At 38.6% G+C, this 17,727-nt stretch overlaps 1 protein-coding gene and 1 non-coding gene across 2 annotated transcripts in view; both read left to right on the forward strand.

The window, feature by feature from the left end:
- MUC19 (mucin 19, oligomeric) overlaps window positions 1-17,727 on the forward strand; it is a 106,217-nt gene that overhangs the window by 78,821 nt on the left and 9,669 nt on the right. The window contains exons 47-73 of the mRNA XM_045062664.1: window positions 87-140; window positions 833-886; window positions 1,272-1,325; window positions 1,944-1,988; window positions 2,250-2,303; window positions 2,426-2,476; window positions 4,273-4,317; window positions 4,752-4,796; window positions 5,503-5,556; window positions 5,968-6,009; window positions 6,603-6,656; window positions 8,132-8,185; window positions 8,597-8,632; window positions 8,878-8,931; window positions 9,695-9,742; window positions 9,991-10,041; window positions 10,622-10,675; window positions 10,765-10,818; window positions 11,067-11,120; window positions 11,807-11,860; window positions 13,902-13,955; window positions 14,396-14,449; window positions 15,082-15,135; window positions 15,749-15,802; window positions 16,806-16,859; window positions 17,374-17,427; window positions 17,601-17,648. Coding sequence (XP_044918599.1) covers window positions 87-140; window positions 833-886; window positions 1,272-1,325; window positions 1,944-1,988; window positions 2,250-2,303; window positions 2,426-2,476; window positions 4,273-4,317; window positions 4,752-4,796; window positions 5,503-5,556; window positions 5,968-6,009; window positions 6,603-6,656; window positions 8,132-8,185; window positions 8,597-8,632; window positions 8,878-8,931; window positions 9,695-9,742; window positions 9,991-10,041; window positions 10,622-10,675; window positions 10,765-10,818; window positions 11,067-11,120; window positions 11,807-11,860; window positions 13,902-13,955; window positions 14,396-14,449; window positions 15,082-15,135; window positions 15,749-15,802; window positions 16,806-16,859; window positions 17,374-17,427; window positions 17,601-17,648 — 1,383 coding nt within the window. The remainder of the gene's footprint in view (window positions 1-86; window positions 141-832; window positions 887-1,271; window positions 1,326-1,943; window positions 1,989-2,249; window positions 2,304-2,425; window positions 2,477-4,272; window positions 4,318-4,751; window positions 4,797-5,502; window positions 5,557-5,967; window positions 6,010-6,602; window positions 6,657-8,131; window positions 8,186-8,596; window positions 8,633-8,877; window positions 8,932-9,694; window positions 9,743-9,990; window positions 10,042-10,621; window positions 10,676-10,764; window positions 10,819-11,066; window positions 11,121-11,806; window positions 11,861-13,901; window positions 13,956-14,395; window positions 14,450-15,081; window positions 15,136-15,748; window positions 15,803-16,805; window positions 16,860-17,373; window positions 17,428-17,600; window positions 17,649-17,727) is intronic.
- On the forward strand, window positions 12,942-13,048 carry LOC111561506. The gene has a single exon (XR_002744159.1). It is a non-coding gene; the product is annotated as a U6 spliceosomal RNA (small nuclear RNA).

A 17,727-nucleotide genomic window follows, 5' to 3' on the forward strand; every position in this document is an offset into this window, starting at 1 on the left:
GCTATATGGAAACTTTAGATTCCTATTTAAATCCCATAGTGGACAAGCAATTGAACTGAGTGACTGCTGCCCCTTTTTTGTTTTAGGTACTACTGGTATAGTCCCTGAGAAAACTGTGGAACCTGGAAATTACAGCACAGGTAAGTCTGAAAATACATGCAAAATTGGGCCATTGGATGATAGATTCTGACAACAGCACAGTGTGTACTTTCCCACACCCTAGTCTTTACTCCTTCCTTCCTTCCTTTTCCCTATCAGAGGCCACGAATTCCACAGGAGGAAGTGGGACCACCCAAACAGAACTTCTAGGAAGTGAGCTGTTTTAGTGTGAGGTTTTGGGGGTTTTATCAAATCTGTTTGTGTGGCTACAGTGAACACCTGACCTGGGAAAGGGCCTTGCATTTCATCTGGGAAACATAACATGCCAAGAGTCACACACCTGGGCCTGCTTAGAAATACCATAGCCTCAAGATATCTCCATATGGATTTCCAGATGCCCAGTGTTGCAGAGCTAGTCTTTGGATAGCAAAGATGAAGGCAACATGCTGGTCAGCCCCTGCCTTCCAAAGCCCCAGAGCTTTTACATAGTTTGCTATTTTCCCATACCACTTCCTAATATCTGTCACACTGTGTTATTTGTCCTGTTGATTGTTCACTGATGGTTTCCAGTTGCTAGAATATAAGCTGCATCAAGGGAGGGATCTTTGAATATCCTGCTCACTGATACATTCAAGGGCCAAAAACAATATTGCACATAAGAGATGTCTATAAATACTAGAGTAATGATAAAATGTATACTTACTTTAAAGCTTCACTCTATTTGCTTTAATAGGTACCACCATGATTTCACCTGGAGCTAGTAGAAGTTCACAGAGTTCCAAGCCAGGTATAATGGACTAAATAAACTCATCATATGAGAGTATTAGAGTTAAGGAGTGCTATTTTAAACATCTGACTACCCAAACACCTCAAATAATTGATCATCTGCCTTTTTATTCTTTTAGTCACCTCTCACTCCTGGGAGTCCAGGGGCTGGAAGAGAAACTGGGAGGGTGACATAAGGTCTCCTTCTGCTTTCAGTGGGATGTATGGAAAGGCAACTCCAGTAGAACAAGGATTAGTAGGTGGGTCAGGAAAAGAAATTGTGGGAAGTAATTGATGGTTCATTTCCTTCAGAAACAAAGATCCTCAGGAAAGGTCTTCCAGTGGTTCAACGCCATATTGATCAGGGAGATAATGCTGTGTTGATCCCTTTATTTTTCTTCTTTTAGGCCTTACAGAGGAATTCTCTGGGATAACTATTATATCTGGAAGTTCCCACACAGGTAGGTTAATAAGAAATAAAGCTCCATATTTAACCTCATAATATAGTTAGTAGACCTGCTCTGAAAAATATCAACATAATTCTTTCCCTAATATCCCAAATCCTCAGACCTCATCGTTCATCATTTTCTTCCCTCAGAGGCCACAACTTTAACAGAAGGCAGTGGTACTTCTGGAACTGGATCCAGATCCAGTGAGAATAATTAGCTTACAGTTTGGGGTTTAGTGTGAATTATGGCTCTCCCTGAAGTCACCTGTTGAGAGGTGTGCTCTCCTACAGAGTAGTTTGTATTTATTTTCAGCATTTTCTTAGATTTCACATATTTAATATATGGAAGAGCTCTTAACACCAGCATCTAGCCTCACAGTGGCTGTTTTTTAAAGATGTGCTGGTGATGTAAACTGTATGATAGGTTTCTCCTGTGATGGCTTATATATCACTAAGATGTCAAGGAGAGCCGAGGAATATTATACACCTGGGAAGAAGTGAAAATGATGTGAACTCCTAAATAGGCCTGTCCTATATAAAGATTTTCTTATTCAAAGAAACAGTATTGATGCTCAGTATTTTCCTTGGGAAATTCATTTTTTTTTTTTTTTTTTGTTTCATCTTACGGTAGGCACCACTGCAGTACCGGGAGGCCAAGCAACTGGGAGTGTGACAGGTGAACACTTGGAAGAAAGCCACCTTATTCTCTGTTTTGAAATCATGGGATGTTTGAAGAGGTTGCCTCAACTTGGAAAAATTATTATTTTGATTGCTTTCTTAATGCTATAGGTCACAGGAAAGGTATATGATTCTCACTTTCATCAGGAAGCAGTGAAAGGGCCCCTTGATATGAGATACATCCAGATTTCCTTCTAGAGACAGGTATTCAGGAGATAAACATGAATCACTGTGATGACTTCAGACCTTTGTGTTTCAGGCACCACTGGGGTAGCCCCTGGTACAACTGTTGCCCCTGGCAGTTCTATTACAGGTGAGGCAACAAGACAACAGGGAATCTTCCACATGTCCTCCCACAAATTAGATGTCTCCTCTACACACTCCTTTCTGTGGTCCTTAAATAGTTTCCATTCAACTCCTGTTTTCTTCTCTCAGAAGCCACAACTTCTGTGGGAGAAAGTGGAACAAGAATGAGGATCATCACAGGTGAGCCCTGTTAAGGCACTAATGGTACTTTCTAATAACTTCAGTAAAAGGTCCTGACTGAAATATATCAAAGCTCTTGGGGTACCTGGGTAGCTCAGTTGGTTAAGCATCTAACTTCGGCTCAGGTCACGATCTCACGGTTCGTGAGTTTGAGCCTTGCATCGGACTCTGTGCTGACAGCTCAGAGCCTGGAGCTGGCTTCAGATTCTGTGTCTCCTTCACTATGCCACCCCCCCCCCCCAACTTATGCTCTGTCTCTCTCTAAAAAAATAAATAAACATTAAAAAAATTAAAAAAAGAATAAGAAAATATATATCAAAACTCTTTGGATGTTCCATATTTAGCAGACTGGTGAAAAATTTAGCAGTTGTTCAATATTTGACATCAATAAAATCTGTTCAGACACTTTAATTTTTCCTTTTTGTGCTCTAAGGAGCCTTCATCAGGGCATTATGGGGTCCATTACCTGACAGTTATACACAGGATGTATACCTAGGACGTATTATACCTGAATGTCCTGTGCACACTCCAAGTCTTTACTTTTTTTAATGTTTATTTATTTATTTATTTATTTATGTGTGTGTGTGTGTGTGTGTGTGTGTGTGTGAAAGACAGAGAGAGAGAGAGAGAGAGAGAGGGAAGGAGGTCATGTGTGGGAGGAGCAGAGAGAGGGAGACACAGAATCCAAAGCAGGCTCCAGGTTCTGAGCTGTCTGCACAGAGCCCAAGGTGGGGCTTGAACTCCCAACCATATCATGACCGGAGCCAAATCTGATGCTTAACCGACTGAGCCACCCATGTGTCCCTAGCCTTTACATTTTCTTTTTCCTTTTTCTTCTGTTAGAAGCCACAACTTTCACAGGAGGGAGCGAGATCACCCAAGGAGTACTGCCAGGCAGTGAGCTTTTCAGTGGAGGCCTAAGTCTCTCATTATTTCTCTGTTTGGGTTAAGCATGAAAATGGGAGGGAGTGTGAGAAAGGGTCCTACATTTTCCCTGTGGCCCTGTTTGTTGGTTTGCAAAACTAGGGAGCTTCCCAGGTAAAGTCTGAGCCTGGCCCTGTACACAAACAGCGAAGAGAATGGAAGAAAGAAGCAGGCCACTCTGGATTGGTAGGTGGCAGGTGTAATAAGGGAACTTACCTCCGAGCCTTGTCCTGGGTGGCCACAAGATGAGTAGATCTCTGCACCCACCACCAGAATCTTAAAAGCTTATGTGGAGATCTTAGGTGGGTTCAGTCACTCTATACCATCCAGATGGTCTCAATGACACATTTCCCTCTCAAGGCTGCTTCCTTGAAAACGGCTCCAGCTGTGGAAATGTAGGCAGAACATACATCCCATACTCCCATTTCCAGAGTCCAGCTCATAGGTCAATTGACATTCATATCCTTTCAATGACCTCCTCTAACAATAATGTAGTATACCAATGAGAGTATATTCAAGTTATTCAGCTTGGGAATTACAAGCCTAGGCTGTCCTCTATGTTCTGACTCACAGAGGTGTTTTTTGTTGTTGTTGTTGTTATTGTTGATTTGTTTTGTTTTTCTGAAGAAAGGTATGAGTGCATATTGAATATATCCTAACCCCCAATCCTCCTAATCCTCCTTACCCAGTTTACCTTCTCCCCAGGGCTTGCCACTTCCTATCATCTCTCTCGTATACATGATGCTTATTATTTATTTTCTATCCTTTTTCACTAGAAGGCTTCATAAAGACAACTGATTATCAAAATGCTCCAAGTTACATCAAAGGTTACTACTTATAAAAATTAAAACCATGCTTAATCCCATCCTTAGGCACCTCTGGCACGACAGGTGGATACGTTCCTGGAAGTGAGGCAGGTAAGGGTGATTTAAAGACCTGCTTCTTTTTAACACATAGTGAAAGGGAAATCCATAGCAACACATCCATCCCAGTTTGACCTGAGAAGTACAATGCTGTGAAGTTGTTCATTTTCAATTTTATTCATAGTCTTCAGGAAGGAGCTTCAGTGCTTTAGGGCCACATTAATGATTCTAAGATGAACTGGGAGTGTGAAATGCTCTACTACTCTGTTTACCTTTTTGCGATTTAGGTACCACTGGAGAATTGTCTGGAACAACCATTACATCTGGAAGTTCTAACACAGATAGGTTAACAAGGAAGAAATTTTGCTTATTTAATCTCAGATGTCATGATCTTGCTTTCAGGGCTGTTATAATAAAGAAATAGCACAATATATTTTCCCAATATTTCAAATTCCCAGATTTCATCATTCTCCTATTTCTTTCTTCAGAGGCCACAACTTCCACAGAAATGACTGGAACTGGAGCCCAAACAGGTGAGCATGAAGAGCCCATGATTTGGGTGTCAACAGATTTAGGACTGTCTCGGCTTTCCTTTGGAGAGTTTGCATTTAATTTAGGGGTATTGGAAGTGAGTCAAAATAGGTTTAATAGTAGGGATAAAAATCTTTTTGAAAATCTATAAATTCCAGCACTGAGTTTCATTGCTCTAAGTCTGAAGATATGATGGGATTTCTCCATTGGTATTGCAAATAGCACCAGAAAGTTTTCCCTTTTTTTTGTGAATTCCTTCTAGTAATTTAAATTGGCTAAAATAAACACAGAATGATTTCTGACCTATGGAAGTCTTTATCTAAACCTCCAAATTCCAGTGTGTTAATGGTTTACCCTAATCATCCCTAAGTTTATATAAGGCAGAATATCTCTCCCCACCCCCATCTCTTTTCTCCTCCTCAGGAGTCCCGACTACCATACCAGGTAGCCAGATCTCTGACATTCAAACATGTAAGCAAGAGAAAATGTGAATATCTCCCTGATATTTACCAATGTTCAGAATGAGAATTATAATGTGAAACAGCTTTTTTTTTTCTTTTGGAAAGAAATGTTCTTGTGAAAAGATATATGAGGAACCCTAGAATAAGCCTTCTTTGAATTAAAAGAAGCTTGTAACATTTTTCTTCTTAGCTTTTCTTTTAATGTAAAGGAAATATCATATCAATCCCTTCCCTTTTGCGATTCTAGGTACCAGTGGAGTAGTCTCTGGCACAACTATTAAATCTGGAAGATCCAGTGTTGGTAAGTGAATGTATTCAGAGGCAATCATTCCTTGTCTAACATCAAGCAGAAATATGTCACCCTAAACATACTTTCTACTTTCCTAATTTTTTGTTTCCAGAGGCCAAAGCTTCCTTAGAAAGCATCAGAGACCCTGTGATGAAATCAATGAGAATTAGGAGTGCCAGATGTTAGCATTGCCATTGATTACGATCATGAGTTTGCCTCTGGATCAGAAAGATTGTTATACAGGAAGGACAGGTCCTCCATCGCATACCCAGGCCAATGGTGCTATTGGTTCAGACTCCTCTGCTGGTTTCTGGACAACCCTTTTCCAGTGCCTGGCCATGTGGTGTGGATTTCTGAATAGGGTGGTGGTAGTAGTAATTTCCTGGAAGATTAACCCACTGGACATGATTGATGTTATTGCAGAATCAGCAGGAGTCAACACTGTCCCAAAAGCTTCTATCTCAGGCAAGTAGATGACTAAAATGAAAGTAGAAATTTTTTGCCTCCCATTTGACTTTTTATCTTGAACTTTAAACTCTAAGTTGCTTAATGACTGGTTGCCTCGGAGGTTGATTAAAGTGATAACATACTCAAAATATTTTTCCTACTCTCAACCATTAAGAACTACCTCTGGAGTATCAATCAAGTCGCTAAAAGTAAAACAGGTAAACATGGTGAAAAACTCTTCTGTTCCCAGTTGAAAATAGTGTAATATTTGCTAAGTAAGCCTACTAGAAGATAGACTTCTTAAGGGAAAAAAAGTCTTCATTTATTTTATTTATTGGTGAATTTCTAGTATTCAACAGGCTCAATAAATATTTTTGAATGAATGAAATAATTGATACATGGGAAAAATTACACGAATCAATCCAGGAGCAGAAAGGCATGCTCATAGAGCTTCCATATGGACAAAATAGTCTCTATGAATGGTCCTTCCTGGAGTTGTCAATGTGTAATAGAACTGAAGATATGGCCCTGGAAATATACACTTACTTTATACTCAGATTGCCTCAATGCAGAACATTCTCTGTGATGATCCCATGACGTTCTTATTTCAGGTACCATTGGTTTGGCCTCGAGTACAACTGTTGCACCTGGAAGTTCCCATACTGGTAGGTTAACAAGCTGGGAAGAAAGCATCTTTCCTAAAAATAAGGTGAAAAAATGTCTTTCACATGGTCTTCTCATGTAAGAGCACCGCACCATATTTTCTTTTCTTCCTAAATACCCAACCTTTATCTGTTTCTTCTTTTTTTCTTCTAGAAGCCATACTACTACTAGAGTCTGTTAGGAAACAGATGGAAATTAGTGTGTGTGGGTGTAGGTGTGTTTGTGTGGCAGGGGGGATTTTGGTTGATTATAAATTACTTTTTTTTTCTTAGTAGGATAATTTCTTGAGGAGGGGCTTTTAAGGAACTTACATCTAAGATCAACAGTGTTTTCCTTGTTTACTTGATTTTGAATCAGTTGGGGCAGATTTTTAAAATATCTTAATTTTCATGGTCCAGCCTCCATATATACCTCCCTGAATATGAGAGTGAAAGTGATAATCGTCTAGGGAGTTTTATTTTTCTATTTGTCATCTTAAGTATCACCATGATATTAGCTGATGGAAAGATGGTGGCAGAGCGTTTTATTTCAGGTAAACAGAAGGCCACAACGAACACAGAAAATTTATCTCTATTCATTATGTTCTTCTTTGAGCATAGAAGTAACTGAAATGTACAGTGGTTATCCCAGTAACTATCTATCTTCATGCTTAAGTTTTAAAAATTTTCATTCTCATAGGAGCTACTACAGAAGTATCCATAAATAAAGGAACTGGAAGCACATTAGGTGGCTCCGGTGGGAAGCGGATCAGAAGAACAAGAGGCAGAATATGAATAACCCTTGTTTTTCTGCCATTAAATCTCAGAAAAGGGGACTTCTCCGTTGAGGAATTTCCATCTTTATTTGATTTGGGAATAAAACTATGCATAAGAGAACAGAAATAATTTATCACTAGTTGAAAAGGCCCACAAGATAAGCAGAATTCCCACCCCCAACTCCATGAGGGGAAAAGCCACCCTTCTTGTTGTAGGTACCCCTAGGGTATCTTCTGGCACTACACTTGCACCAGGGAGTTCAAATACAGGTGAGCCAGCCAGCTGAAGAGAGTCTTCCACAGGAAAACTTCTAGTAGTAAAGTATCTCTCATGGTACAGTGGCCCAGAAAAGTACATAGTTAACATGCCTCAGAACACTAAATCCTCAAAATAAGTCAGTCAGAGAAAGACAGATAACATATGTTTTCACTCGTATGTGGATCTTGAGATACTTAACAGAAGACCATGGAGGAAGGGAAGGGCAAAAAAACAGTTACAAACAGAGAGGGAGGGAGGCAAACCATAAGAGACTCTTAAATACAGAGAACTGAGGGATGATGGAGTGTGGGGGAGAGGGGAAAGTGGGTGATGGGCATTGAGAAGGGCACTTGTTGGGATGAGCACTGGGTGTTTTATGTAAGCTAATTTGACAATAAATTATATTTTAAAAAAACATTAAATCCTCTTCACCTCACATTTTTTCTACCTTTCCTCTGTCTTAGAAGCTACAACACCCCCTGGAGGCAGTGGAAGCACGGGAATTGAAATTAATACAGGTGAGTTCATAAGCTTCCTAACCTTGACACTTTTCACATACAAGCGCAGCAATAACAATTAACAGTTTCAAGCTCTAAGTATGTGCCAGGCATTATCCTACACCCTTCTTGCTATTATTTTAAACCTTACCCCAAACTGAGGTACTATCATTTTCACAGATGAGAAAACATGGCTTAGAGATATTAATCAACTTGCCCAACGTCATACAGCAAACAAACAGGCTTCAACTCAGACAGTCTGGTTCAGAAGTCTAACCTCTTAATCATGATACTATATTACTGCTACATTATATCACTAGATTTCTTTGTCACATGTCTAAACATTTCTAGAACATTAAAATTTCTATAACATCAGTACTTCACCCAAACGTAAATTTAATTGGTGATCAATCCTGTTGTTTCTTCTTCTAGGGGGATCCAGTAGCCAAGTCCCTGGCATTCAAACAGGTAAATAAAGGAAAAATACCTTTGTCTTGAGACTCTCCACCACTATCCCACATTGTGCTCTCCCACCACTATTTTGGGAATGAAACATTAGAAAGTGCACAAAACAACTCTGAAACAAGCTATTGCCAAAAAATAATCTTTTTTGCATAATAAAGAAGTTGTGTAGCTTCCCCACCCTTTTCTATAATATGCTTTTCTTATAGAAGTAAAGTTCACATGATCATATCATTCCATTTTGCTTTCAGGTACTATTGGATTGACCCCAGAAAGTACCATCTCACCCAGAATTTCCAACACAGGTAAGCCAACGAGGAAGGATGTGCTATAATTTCTTTCTTGGGACTAGCTCTGGAGGAATAGTATGTGATTCTTTTTTATGACTTTCCATTAGCCATCACTACTTTCTTTTCACTGTCAGAAGCTACAACTTCCATTACAAGGAAGTATAACCAGTGAAAGGGGAATTGGTAACTCCTTTTTAAAAATATATTTATTTATTTTGAGACACAGAGAGAGTGTGAGTGAGAAAGCATGGGCATGAGTGGGGGAGGGTCAGAGAGAGAGAGAGAAGGGAGGGAGGAGAGAATCCCAGGCAAGCTCCATGCTCCATGCTGAGCCCGACACGGGGCTCAATCTCACTACCTTTAGATCAGAACCTGAGCCAAAATCAAGAGCCAGACGCTTAACCCACTGAACCACCCGGGTGCCCCAGGATTTGGCAATTCTTGAGTTCCTGATGATTTATTCTGTCTTTGCCTTTTCTTGGGGACATTTGTTAGAGGAAGTTTATATTTATGAAAATGATTTCATTTCTTCTGGGGGCAAACCTTATATGGTAATTCTTATTACCATAAGGGGAGTTCAGAAAGGTCCCTTTTTGTTATTGAAGATATTACCCCAGTATCAGTTGGAGGCAGTATGTCCATGTAGTTCTATTTAGGGAAGCAAAGATGACAGAAATAACTGGAAGTTTAGGTCTAGCAAATTTTGGATTTCAGATGTTATTTCACTGAATACAAATAAATACATTTACACAAATATTGTTTCTATTCTTGTCATCAGGAGCTACCACTGGTGCATCTGAGACACCAAGCCCTGGAAGTAAAACAGGTAAGCTTTGGAAAGGCCTGGAGACTCCTGATATTTAATCCTAGGGAAGCTAGTCATCAAAGCTGGATCGTAAGCCAACATGTTTATTGTGGCCCTGAATTTAAAAATAGAGAATGAACTTCATCTTGACAGGATAGCTCAAAAAAGATCTGCTACTTTCCAGTCACAGACAGTCTGGTTGGCCATGCTCTTCTCAGAAAGGTGAATGCATCACCATTTGGATTCTGTCTTTCTCTTTTCTACTGCAGGCACTACAGGTGTAATCACTGGCACAACAGCATCTGGAAGTTCCAACACAGGTAAATCAATAACCTAACAGGGAATGTGACGAGCTTCAGTAATGGAAAACTCACTCCCCTGCCTCCTGCTTCAACATCTCCTCCCAATCACACACTTTCCCTACCATTCCCTGGGAAACCACCATTTCTCATTTATATGATCCTTCTGAATTCACTTTCCTTCTCCTTTCTTCCTTTCACTTAGGGACCACAACCTCTTTTGGAGGTGGTGGAAACACCAAGGGTGGAATTAAAATAAATGAGTATGAGCAGTCAAATAATATTTTTCTCTACGTCTTAAAGTCAATCACATTGACTGTAATGAACTTAGAGGGAATTCTATTCTACCTTACCTTAATCTCTCTTTGAGTACAAATTGTCACGATGTTAACTCTTTATCCCATGTGAATTGTCTTATATTTTGTAGACTTGTAATAAAATGGTATAATAGAAACCAGTATTGATATATCACTTAAGACAAGGAAGTTCCTGATCTAAACCTTTTAGTTGATTAGAGGAACCCATCAATGTCTTCTAAACTAAATCCTAATTTTAAGTAAAAAGGAATTAATACATCGATTATCTCCTTTTGTGCTTTCAGTTACCACTGGGATAACCACAGGTACAACCATCGCACTTGGGAGTTCCAACACAAGTAAGTTGTGAAAAAGTTGAGGAAACCTGCTTCTATGAACTTTAGCCAAATTTCTGCATTTCATATTGCTTTCTCCTATTTCCTCTAAGAGGCTACAACTTCTACAGAATTTGAAGCTACCACTGTATTTGGAATGGCCACTAGTGAGTGGTTTGCTTTCAACCTTTTGTGTTCTCAACAGTTTTATGTTTAAGTTTGTGTTAGATGATGAATGAGTGAGCAGACCAGCTAAGATAGGGTTTTGTATTCCATTTGAAGAGACCATATGTTAGGTCAATCAGACGTGGACTTTGTTCTTCAGATTGATTTTCTCTATACACCAGCCTTTTATATTTTATGAAGCTAAGAATGATATATTACTCTCAATTCTTTATCCATCTTGCCTTAGCAGATACTACTTCAGAGTCAGCTGAAGTTTCCAGGGGTCCAGAAAATTCTAGTCCTGGTTAGTAGGATTTAATTCACCAGTCTTAGACTTATCTTGCACATAAAACCCTTTCTTCTCAGGTTTTCCTCATAACTAAGGTCTCAACAAATTAAAAAAAATTTACATGCTCCTTCACACACCTGAATCTCCACTGAAGCATCAGGAAGCCAAGTCACAGGAGGGAAAACAAATGAGCAGAGGAAAAACGCTATTACAAAAAGCATTAAACCACAGAGAACAAAGGGCTCCAGAATGAAACTTTACCATATATTGGTTTGGAGAAATGAAAGAGTCTGTGGGAGAACATGGTGTTTGCTTGTCTGTGCATAACAAAACCCCTTTATTGCTTATTAGAAACATGTGAATTTATCTTGTCCATAATATTTTAAGGGCATAAAAAGTATTACTATGGTCTCTCTCTCTCTCTCTCTCTCTCTCTCTCTCAATTTCACAGTATCTTTCTCATTCTTTTAAATCTCATTTTCATGTCCATTTCAAATTCCGCCAGGATGGTCTTTCACCACACTTATTTCTGGAAATGCCAACATGAGTTAGTCAAAGTTACAAAGAGACTAATACTCTTTATTAGTATCTCAGTCAAAAGCTATCTTCTTTGAGAGTATGTCTTCTACTTTCATAACATACAACTTTTTTCCAGATTTCAAAATTGTTTAAAATCACCTTAAATTTTTGTTTATTCACAGGGGCTACAACTCTGGGACTAAGCCGTGACACCACTGGGCATGTAATTCAAACAGGTCAGTCATGGCATTGCAGAATTGTTGAGATTTCACTGATTACTCATAGGATATTGGTAGTGACAGGAGATGATAAAACTTTTAATTTGAAGACTTATGAGATAATTGGGGTTGTGATCTTAATGTACTAGAATCTCCTGGACTACAGACTTCATCATATGCACATTTATTAGGATGTAGTTTCTTAGTGGTACATTTCTTAATGAAAACAGGAGTCTTTTTGGTAAAATATTGTCCTACTTGTCTTTATAGGTACTATGGTCATAGGTGAAATCACAGGTTACTCAAAAGTTTCCAACCCAAGTAAATTAAGATGACTAAAATAAATTTAGGGCATTTTTAAAAATCTCACCTTAATATTTTTTGTCTACTCAATGAAAATGATCAAGGAAAGAAACATTTATTAAAAAGCATGGGAGTATAAAATAGGAAATTATAATAATCTAAACTTGTGGAATACAACTCAGATATTGGGAAACCATCGCAAGAGCAGATGTTGGGAGGTTGTCAAAATTTCTGGTTGTCAAAGTTGTGACAGAAATGTCCTGAAAAGGGGTAAAAAAGGAGATCACCCATCAGTTTTGTATTCCATAATATTATAGGATTCAGTTATGAAAAAAATTAAATTGTGATTCCATTGACAATAAGGAGAAATTGAAAGGTTTTTGGATAGATTGACTGTCATGCATAGATTTACTTTTTTGGAAGATTAACTAGGCATAAGTTAGGCATGATTTAAAGGGGAGTAAGAAAGCAAGTGTTGGAGGTATGTCATCCAGTTTGAGACTGTTGGAGGTAAGACATGATTACAGAGAGATTACAGAGGCAATCATGTCGGAAAATGGAGGTCACAAAGAATGTGCAATATGTTGGCAAGTTGGCATTTATTATGATGGGATGGAGAGGTGAAGGAGAGAAGGATGTTTTGGGTGAATCTAGCTCATAGTTTGGATGCTTAGGTAGATGGATGGAAGTGCCATCCCCAAATTTGGGAATATACTGGAGGAGGAAAAAAAATTGATAACTGATAGAAGATACAGTGAGGACAAATTTGGGTAGTTTGAATTTAAAATGCTCTGAGGTGTTCGCTTCAGCAGCACATATACTAAAATTGGAACGATACAGAGAAGATTAGCATGGCCCTTGTGCAAGAATGACACTCAAATTCAAGAAGCATTCCATATTTAAACAAACAAACAAGTAAATAAAATAAAAAAAAATAAAATAAAGTGCTCTGAGGTATTCAGTAGTATGCTCAGGAGAACTGGTAAGTACAACTAGAGTACAGAAGAGAGACCTACATTGAAGATACACATTTGTCAGCCGATTGCTTACAAATGATATTTAAGTGGTGGATCCTGGTGAGTTTATTTAGGGTAAACACACATAGTCAGAAGACCAAGAAGTTAAAACATGATACCTTGGCTTCAAAGGGTGGGCAAAGATGCGGGAAGGGGAGTGAGAGATAACAAGCTTCCAGCTATGGAGTGAGTATGTCATGAGGATAAAAGGGACGGCATATGGAATATAGTTAATGGTATTGTGACAGTGTTGTATGGTGATGGATCGTAGCAACACTGGTGGTGAGCACAGCATGATGGATAGACTTGTTGTTGAATCACTGTTGTACACGTGAGACTAATGAAACTGTGTCAACTCTACTGAAATTTAAACAGTTAAAACAAAAACACATATTCAAAGTAAATTTAAAAGGTGTTACAAAAAAAGGGCTTTGTAAAGGCAGAGGAGCCTGGAAAAGGGGATAGTTTGGGCTCAGCCAGTATGGATTAAGTCAAGTCTATAAGACAGAGTGCTGGAGTCCTGGGATGTGACTCAGGAGACTGTTCTGCTTCTAATCTGGGGATTCAGAATCCCAGATCAAACAGGAGCAAACAGAATTTTCAGACAACATATGTAATTTTTAGTAAGATTCATTTTTCAGAGGGCCTGACCTAATAGATATAAAACTTTGAAATAGGAAGGGAGAACTGTTTTGAAATAATTAAAATGTCAAGATTCTTAATTCTTTTCATTTTTTAAGCTTCAGGAGTCACCAACCTAATTCCAGGGAGCCAGTCTACTGGAAGTAAAATAGGTAAGCATGGGGAAGTGAAAAAGGTGAAACGGGGAAGGCACCTATCTCCATGATACTAATTCCAGAAAACAGGGATCGTAGAAGAATGGAATTTACCATAGGGGATAAAACAGAGCAAGAAAAAATGTTTATTTTACTTTTGGGGGCAAGGAGTCCTGGAGAAGGAATATGTTGTTTCACAGAAACACATGAATTTTTCCTAAATGATCATCCCCATCCAATAAGAAAGACATTACTGTCTCTTTCTTCTCTCGCACATCCCAGCTACCACTGGGACAGGCTCTGTAAATATATCATCACCTGCAAGTTTCCAAGCAGGTAAATCAGGAAGTAAAAGGAATTCCCCTTTAAGGGCCTATGGACAAAATTGCACACTGCCGTATATTCTCATATTTTCAAATTCTTAATCTTCTCATTTTTTTTCTTCTTTGCTCTTACAGAAACCACAACTTTTAAAGAAGGTGTTGGAACTAAGGAAGCAAGAATTTCATCAGGTGAATTTTACTGGATTTTGGGTTCTCCATGGTTTTTTTCATTTGAGCTCACTATACACAGATTGTGAATGAAAATGAACATCACTGGAAGTGGTTCCTTTTCCTTTAATAATAGCTCATAGGGTCAAATTAGGTTAGTTCCCTGAGTTTTCCTAGGAAACATAACCGTAGATGTAATTCTCTAGACACACCTTTTTTTAAGAAACTTTACCCCCTTTTTTTTGCCAGGCAATACTCCAGAATTAGTGAAAGTCACCACCAGCCAAGATATGTATAGATGCAGTTGTTTTTCTCTGGTTTTCTTCCACTGGAGAGTCAAAGAGTTAAGTCACTGGAAGTAAACCATGTGAATATAAGACAGACATTCTCTCCTTTACTAATAAGATTCTAGATGATTCTGGATCTAGAGAAATAAGATTTTTGACACAACTGTAGCTTTTCCTCTTATATTTTCTTTGAACATTTCAATCATGAGGAAGTGCATTAGAAAACATGTCATTTAACACATGATACAAGAAAAATTGTTTTAAATTGTTTTCTGTTGCCTCAGAGAAATAGGAGCACTTGCCAATTTTACACTTTTCTTAGGGTGAGAAAGGGTTTGTGAGGCTCATCCTTCCTTCTTATTGCAGGTACCACTGGGGTAGCCTCTGGCACAACAGTTATTCCTGGAAGCTCCAATACAGGTTAGTAAATATTTAGTAAGTGGCAGAGTATCTAAGTTAAAAAAAATAATATCCTTTCTCTAGAATTAACTGTTGCAACATCAACAGAGCAGTCCTGACCTCATTCTTGTTTGCCTCTCTTAGGGGCGACCACTGGAGTTGGAATGTAAATAAGTAAGAGTCAGTGATTCAAATCTATTGAATTCTCATTAAAGACTCCTAAAGCTTTGCTTCGGTGTAGGGGAATGTTGAGAGTAAAAATAAAGGGCCACGAAATGGGGCAGAATCTCATTAGGAATGTACTTTTTTCAGCCATTGTTATCTTCTTGCTCTGAGTTTCTGGACTCAGACCAGAGCACCCAGGTAAGTTTGTATAGGTAGGTACACAGGACACAATGCTAAAAGGAGGAATAGATGCTGAAATCCAGCCAACATTCCTCTAAAAAGGCATAAATCTATGAGGCCACATCTGCCCAGAAAGGGTGTGTTTTGTAATTCACAAGGGGAATCTATGGGCTGGATGCAGTATTGACCCAGACTTTCACCCGGCTTACTTTCTCTTCTCACTGTTAATTTTTGGGGATGGCCATAGGGGGTGTGTCTGATATGAAATGTTTTTCATTTGCCTTCGTAGGTACTAGTGTGGCATCAAGTAGAATTACTGGTGTCCCAGAAAGTCCCACCCAAGGTAGTGGAAATGACTTCAAATGAAGTTTATATCCTTGACATTCTTCTCTTTCACCTAAGTGTTTCAGATAACCAATATTTATCTCTATGAATGAATGCCAGACTTGAACTCGAAAAGAAAAATTGCACCAGATGGAATTTAAATGGCAATGAAGACTTTATTTAAGATTATTGTAATTATTGTAAAGCCCATTGCAGTAGCAGTGAGTTTTACCTCCTCTTTTCTGAAATAAAATCCAGGGGATATTTTAAGGGCTGGGGTGAGCTAGTGGGAAAAGTACTGGAGAGGAGGCTGGTCTATACGATTAAGCCACCTAAGTTTGCTAATTGGTGCTTATAGAATAAAGTTAGGCTCCAACTTCCCATAGAGACAAAGAGATAGGGTTACTGTTATTCTCAGTGATTATATTTCAAAGAGGTGGCTCCAAGGTCTTTGGGGAAGACATTCTTGGGTTGTAAAACTGTCCAGAGACTAGGGAAAGATTTGTATCTCAAGAGGACAGAGAAAGAATTTATAGCCACAAATTTTCTAAAGTAAATGCTCTAAGAAAAGAGAGTCCAGGGCCCTTTAATCAGGAAGATACGTCTATAAATTTAGTCAAGCTGAGGGGAATGTTTAGGCCATCTTGATCAACACAGATGTTTTCTCATTTTTTTTTCACTCTCATAACTTCACTGTCCCAAAAACTAATAGAAGAGAACCAGGAAACAAAGTTATAGGAAGTAAAAGAATTAGATGTGAAAAAAATTTGTATCATTTAGAGAAGGAGACCTGTAAGTGTGAAATTTACCTGGGTCATGGGAAAATATTCAATTCATTTCTGTGATCAAGGAGTTTCTAAGATAGGGGCCTCTTATGTTTCAATTGCAGGAGGATGTCCTAGCATTAGTAGATGCATTGGTACATGCTAGGTGCTCAAAACTCTTGTCTCATGTAGACATGTCTTAGGACGTTTTCTTCTGAGACAAGAAAAAGCACATTGCTCTTCCTGTCTTTATTTTAGGTACCTCCAGGGAAGCATTTGAAACAACCACTGCTCCTGGAAATTCTACCACAGGTAAGTAAAATAATAATAAATGAACTTTTCTTGGTGACATCTCAGAAGACAGACCAGCTTATCTGAAGACAAAGTCTAGCTTCTCCAGTCCCCTATACTTACTGCTTTTGTAACTCCCTTAGCAGCCACTGCTTCCATTGGAGTCAAGGAAACCTCTGGAACTAGAATGCAAACAGGTGACTGCTGGCAGTACAAATTCCTCAATGATCAGTGCACCTATGATTATATATGAGGAGTTGGGTTTGGAGAGAGGAAAGCTAGAAGAAACAGGAGAGAAAGGCCAGGAAGATTTTCCCAAAGTTTTGGAACATGACTTTGAAGTTCATTTATATATATATATACACATATATGTATATATATATATAAAATCTAGGATTGTTTTTGTTTTTGTTTTTATTGTTTAGGCTTTCACCAAAATTCCTCATCTGAAGACTTAATTATGGAGTTTGAAATCTCTGGGAATGGGATTATGAAATGTGCTATTCTTGAAATTTTTTTGCATTTCCTTTTGCAGGCTCCACCTCCATGTCAACTAAAATCACAACAAGACCCAAAGTATCCTACCCAGGTAAAATGAAATGACCCAACTGTGCTGGAATGACTTGTTTATTTCACACAAAGCTTCCTTTGAGCATGACTTTGCACTGTCATTTGTGCATATACACAGAGAGAGAGACTTGATATGCATACGTGTTATCCTAATAAATAAAATGACAATACCATTAGTTTATTTCTCTTTAGAAACCACTCTAGACACAACAAAAGACCAAGAAACTGAAAATAGAACAGGTCAGTATGGGGCAAATCCCATTTCTTTACTTATCTAATATTTCTTTATATATGCTAGACTTGTAGCAGAAGCTAATAG

The sequence above is a fragment of the Felis catus genome, chromosome B4 (genome assembly GCF_018350175.1).
Source record: "Felis catus isolate Fca126 chromosome B4, F.catus_Fca126_mat1.0, whole genome shotgun sequence".
In the NCBI taxonomy this organism is placed as follows: Eukaryota; Metazoa; Chordata; class Mammalia; order Carnivora; family Felidae; genus Felis; species Felis catus.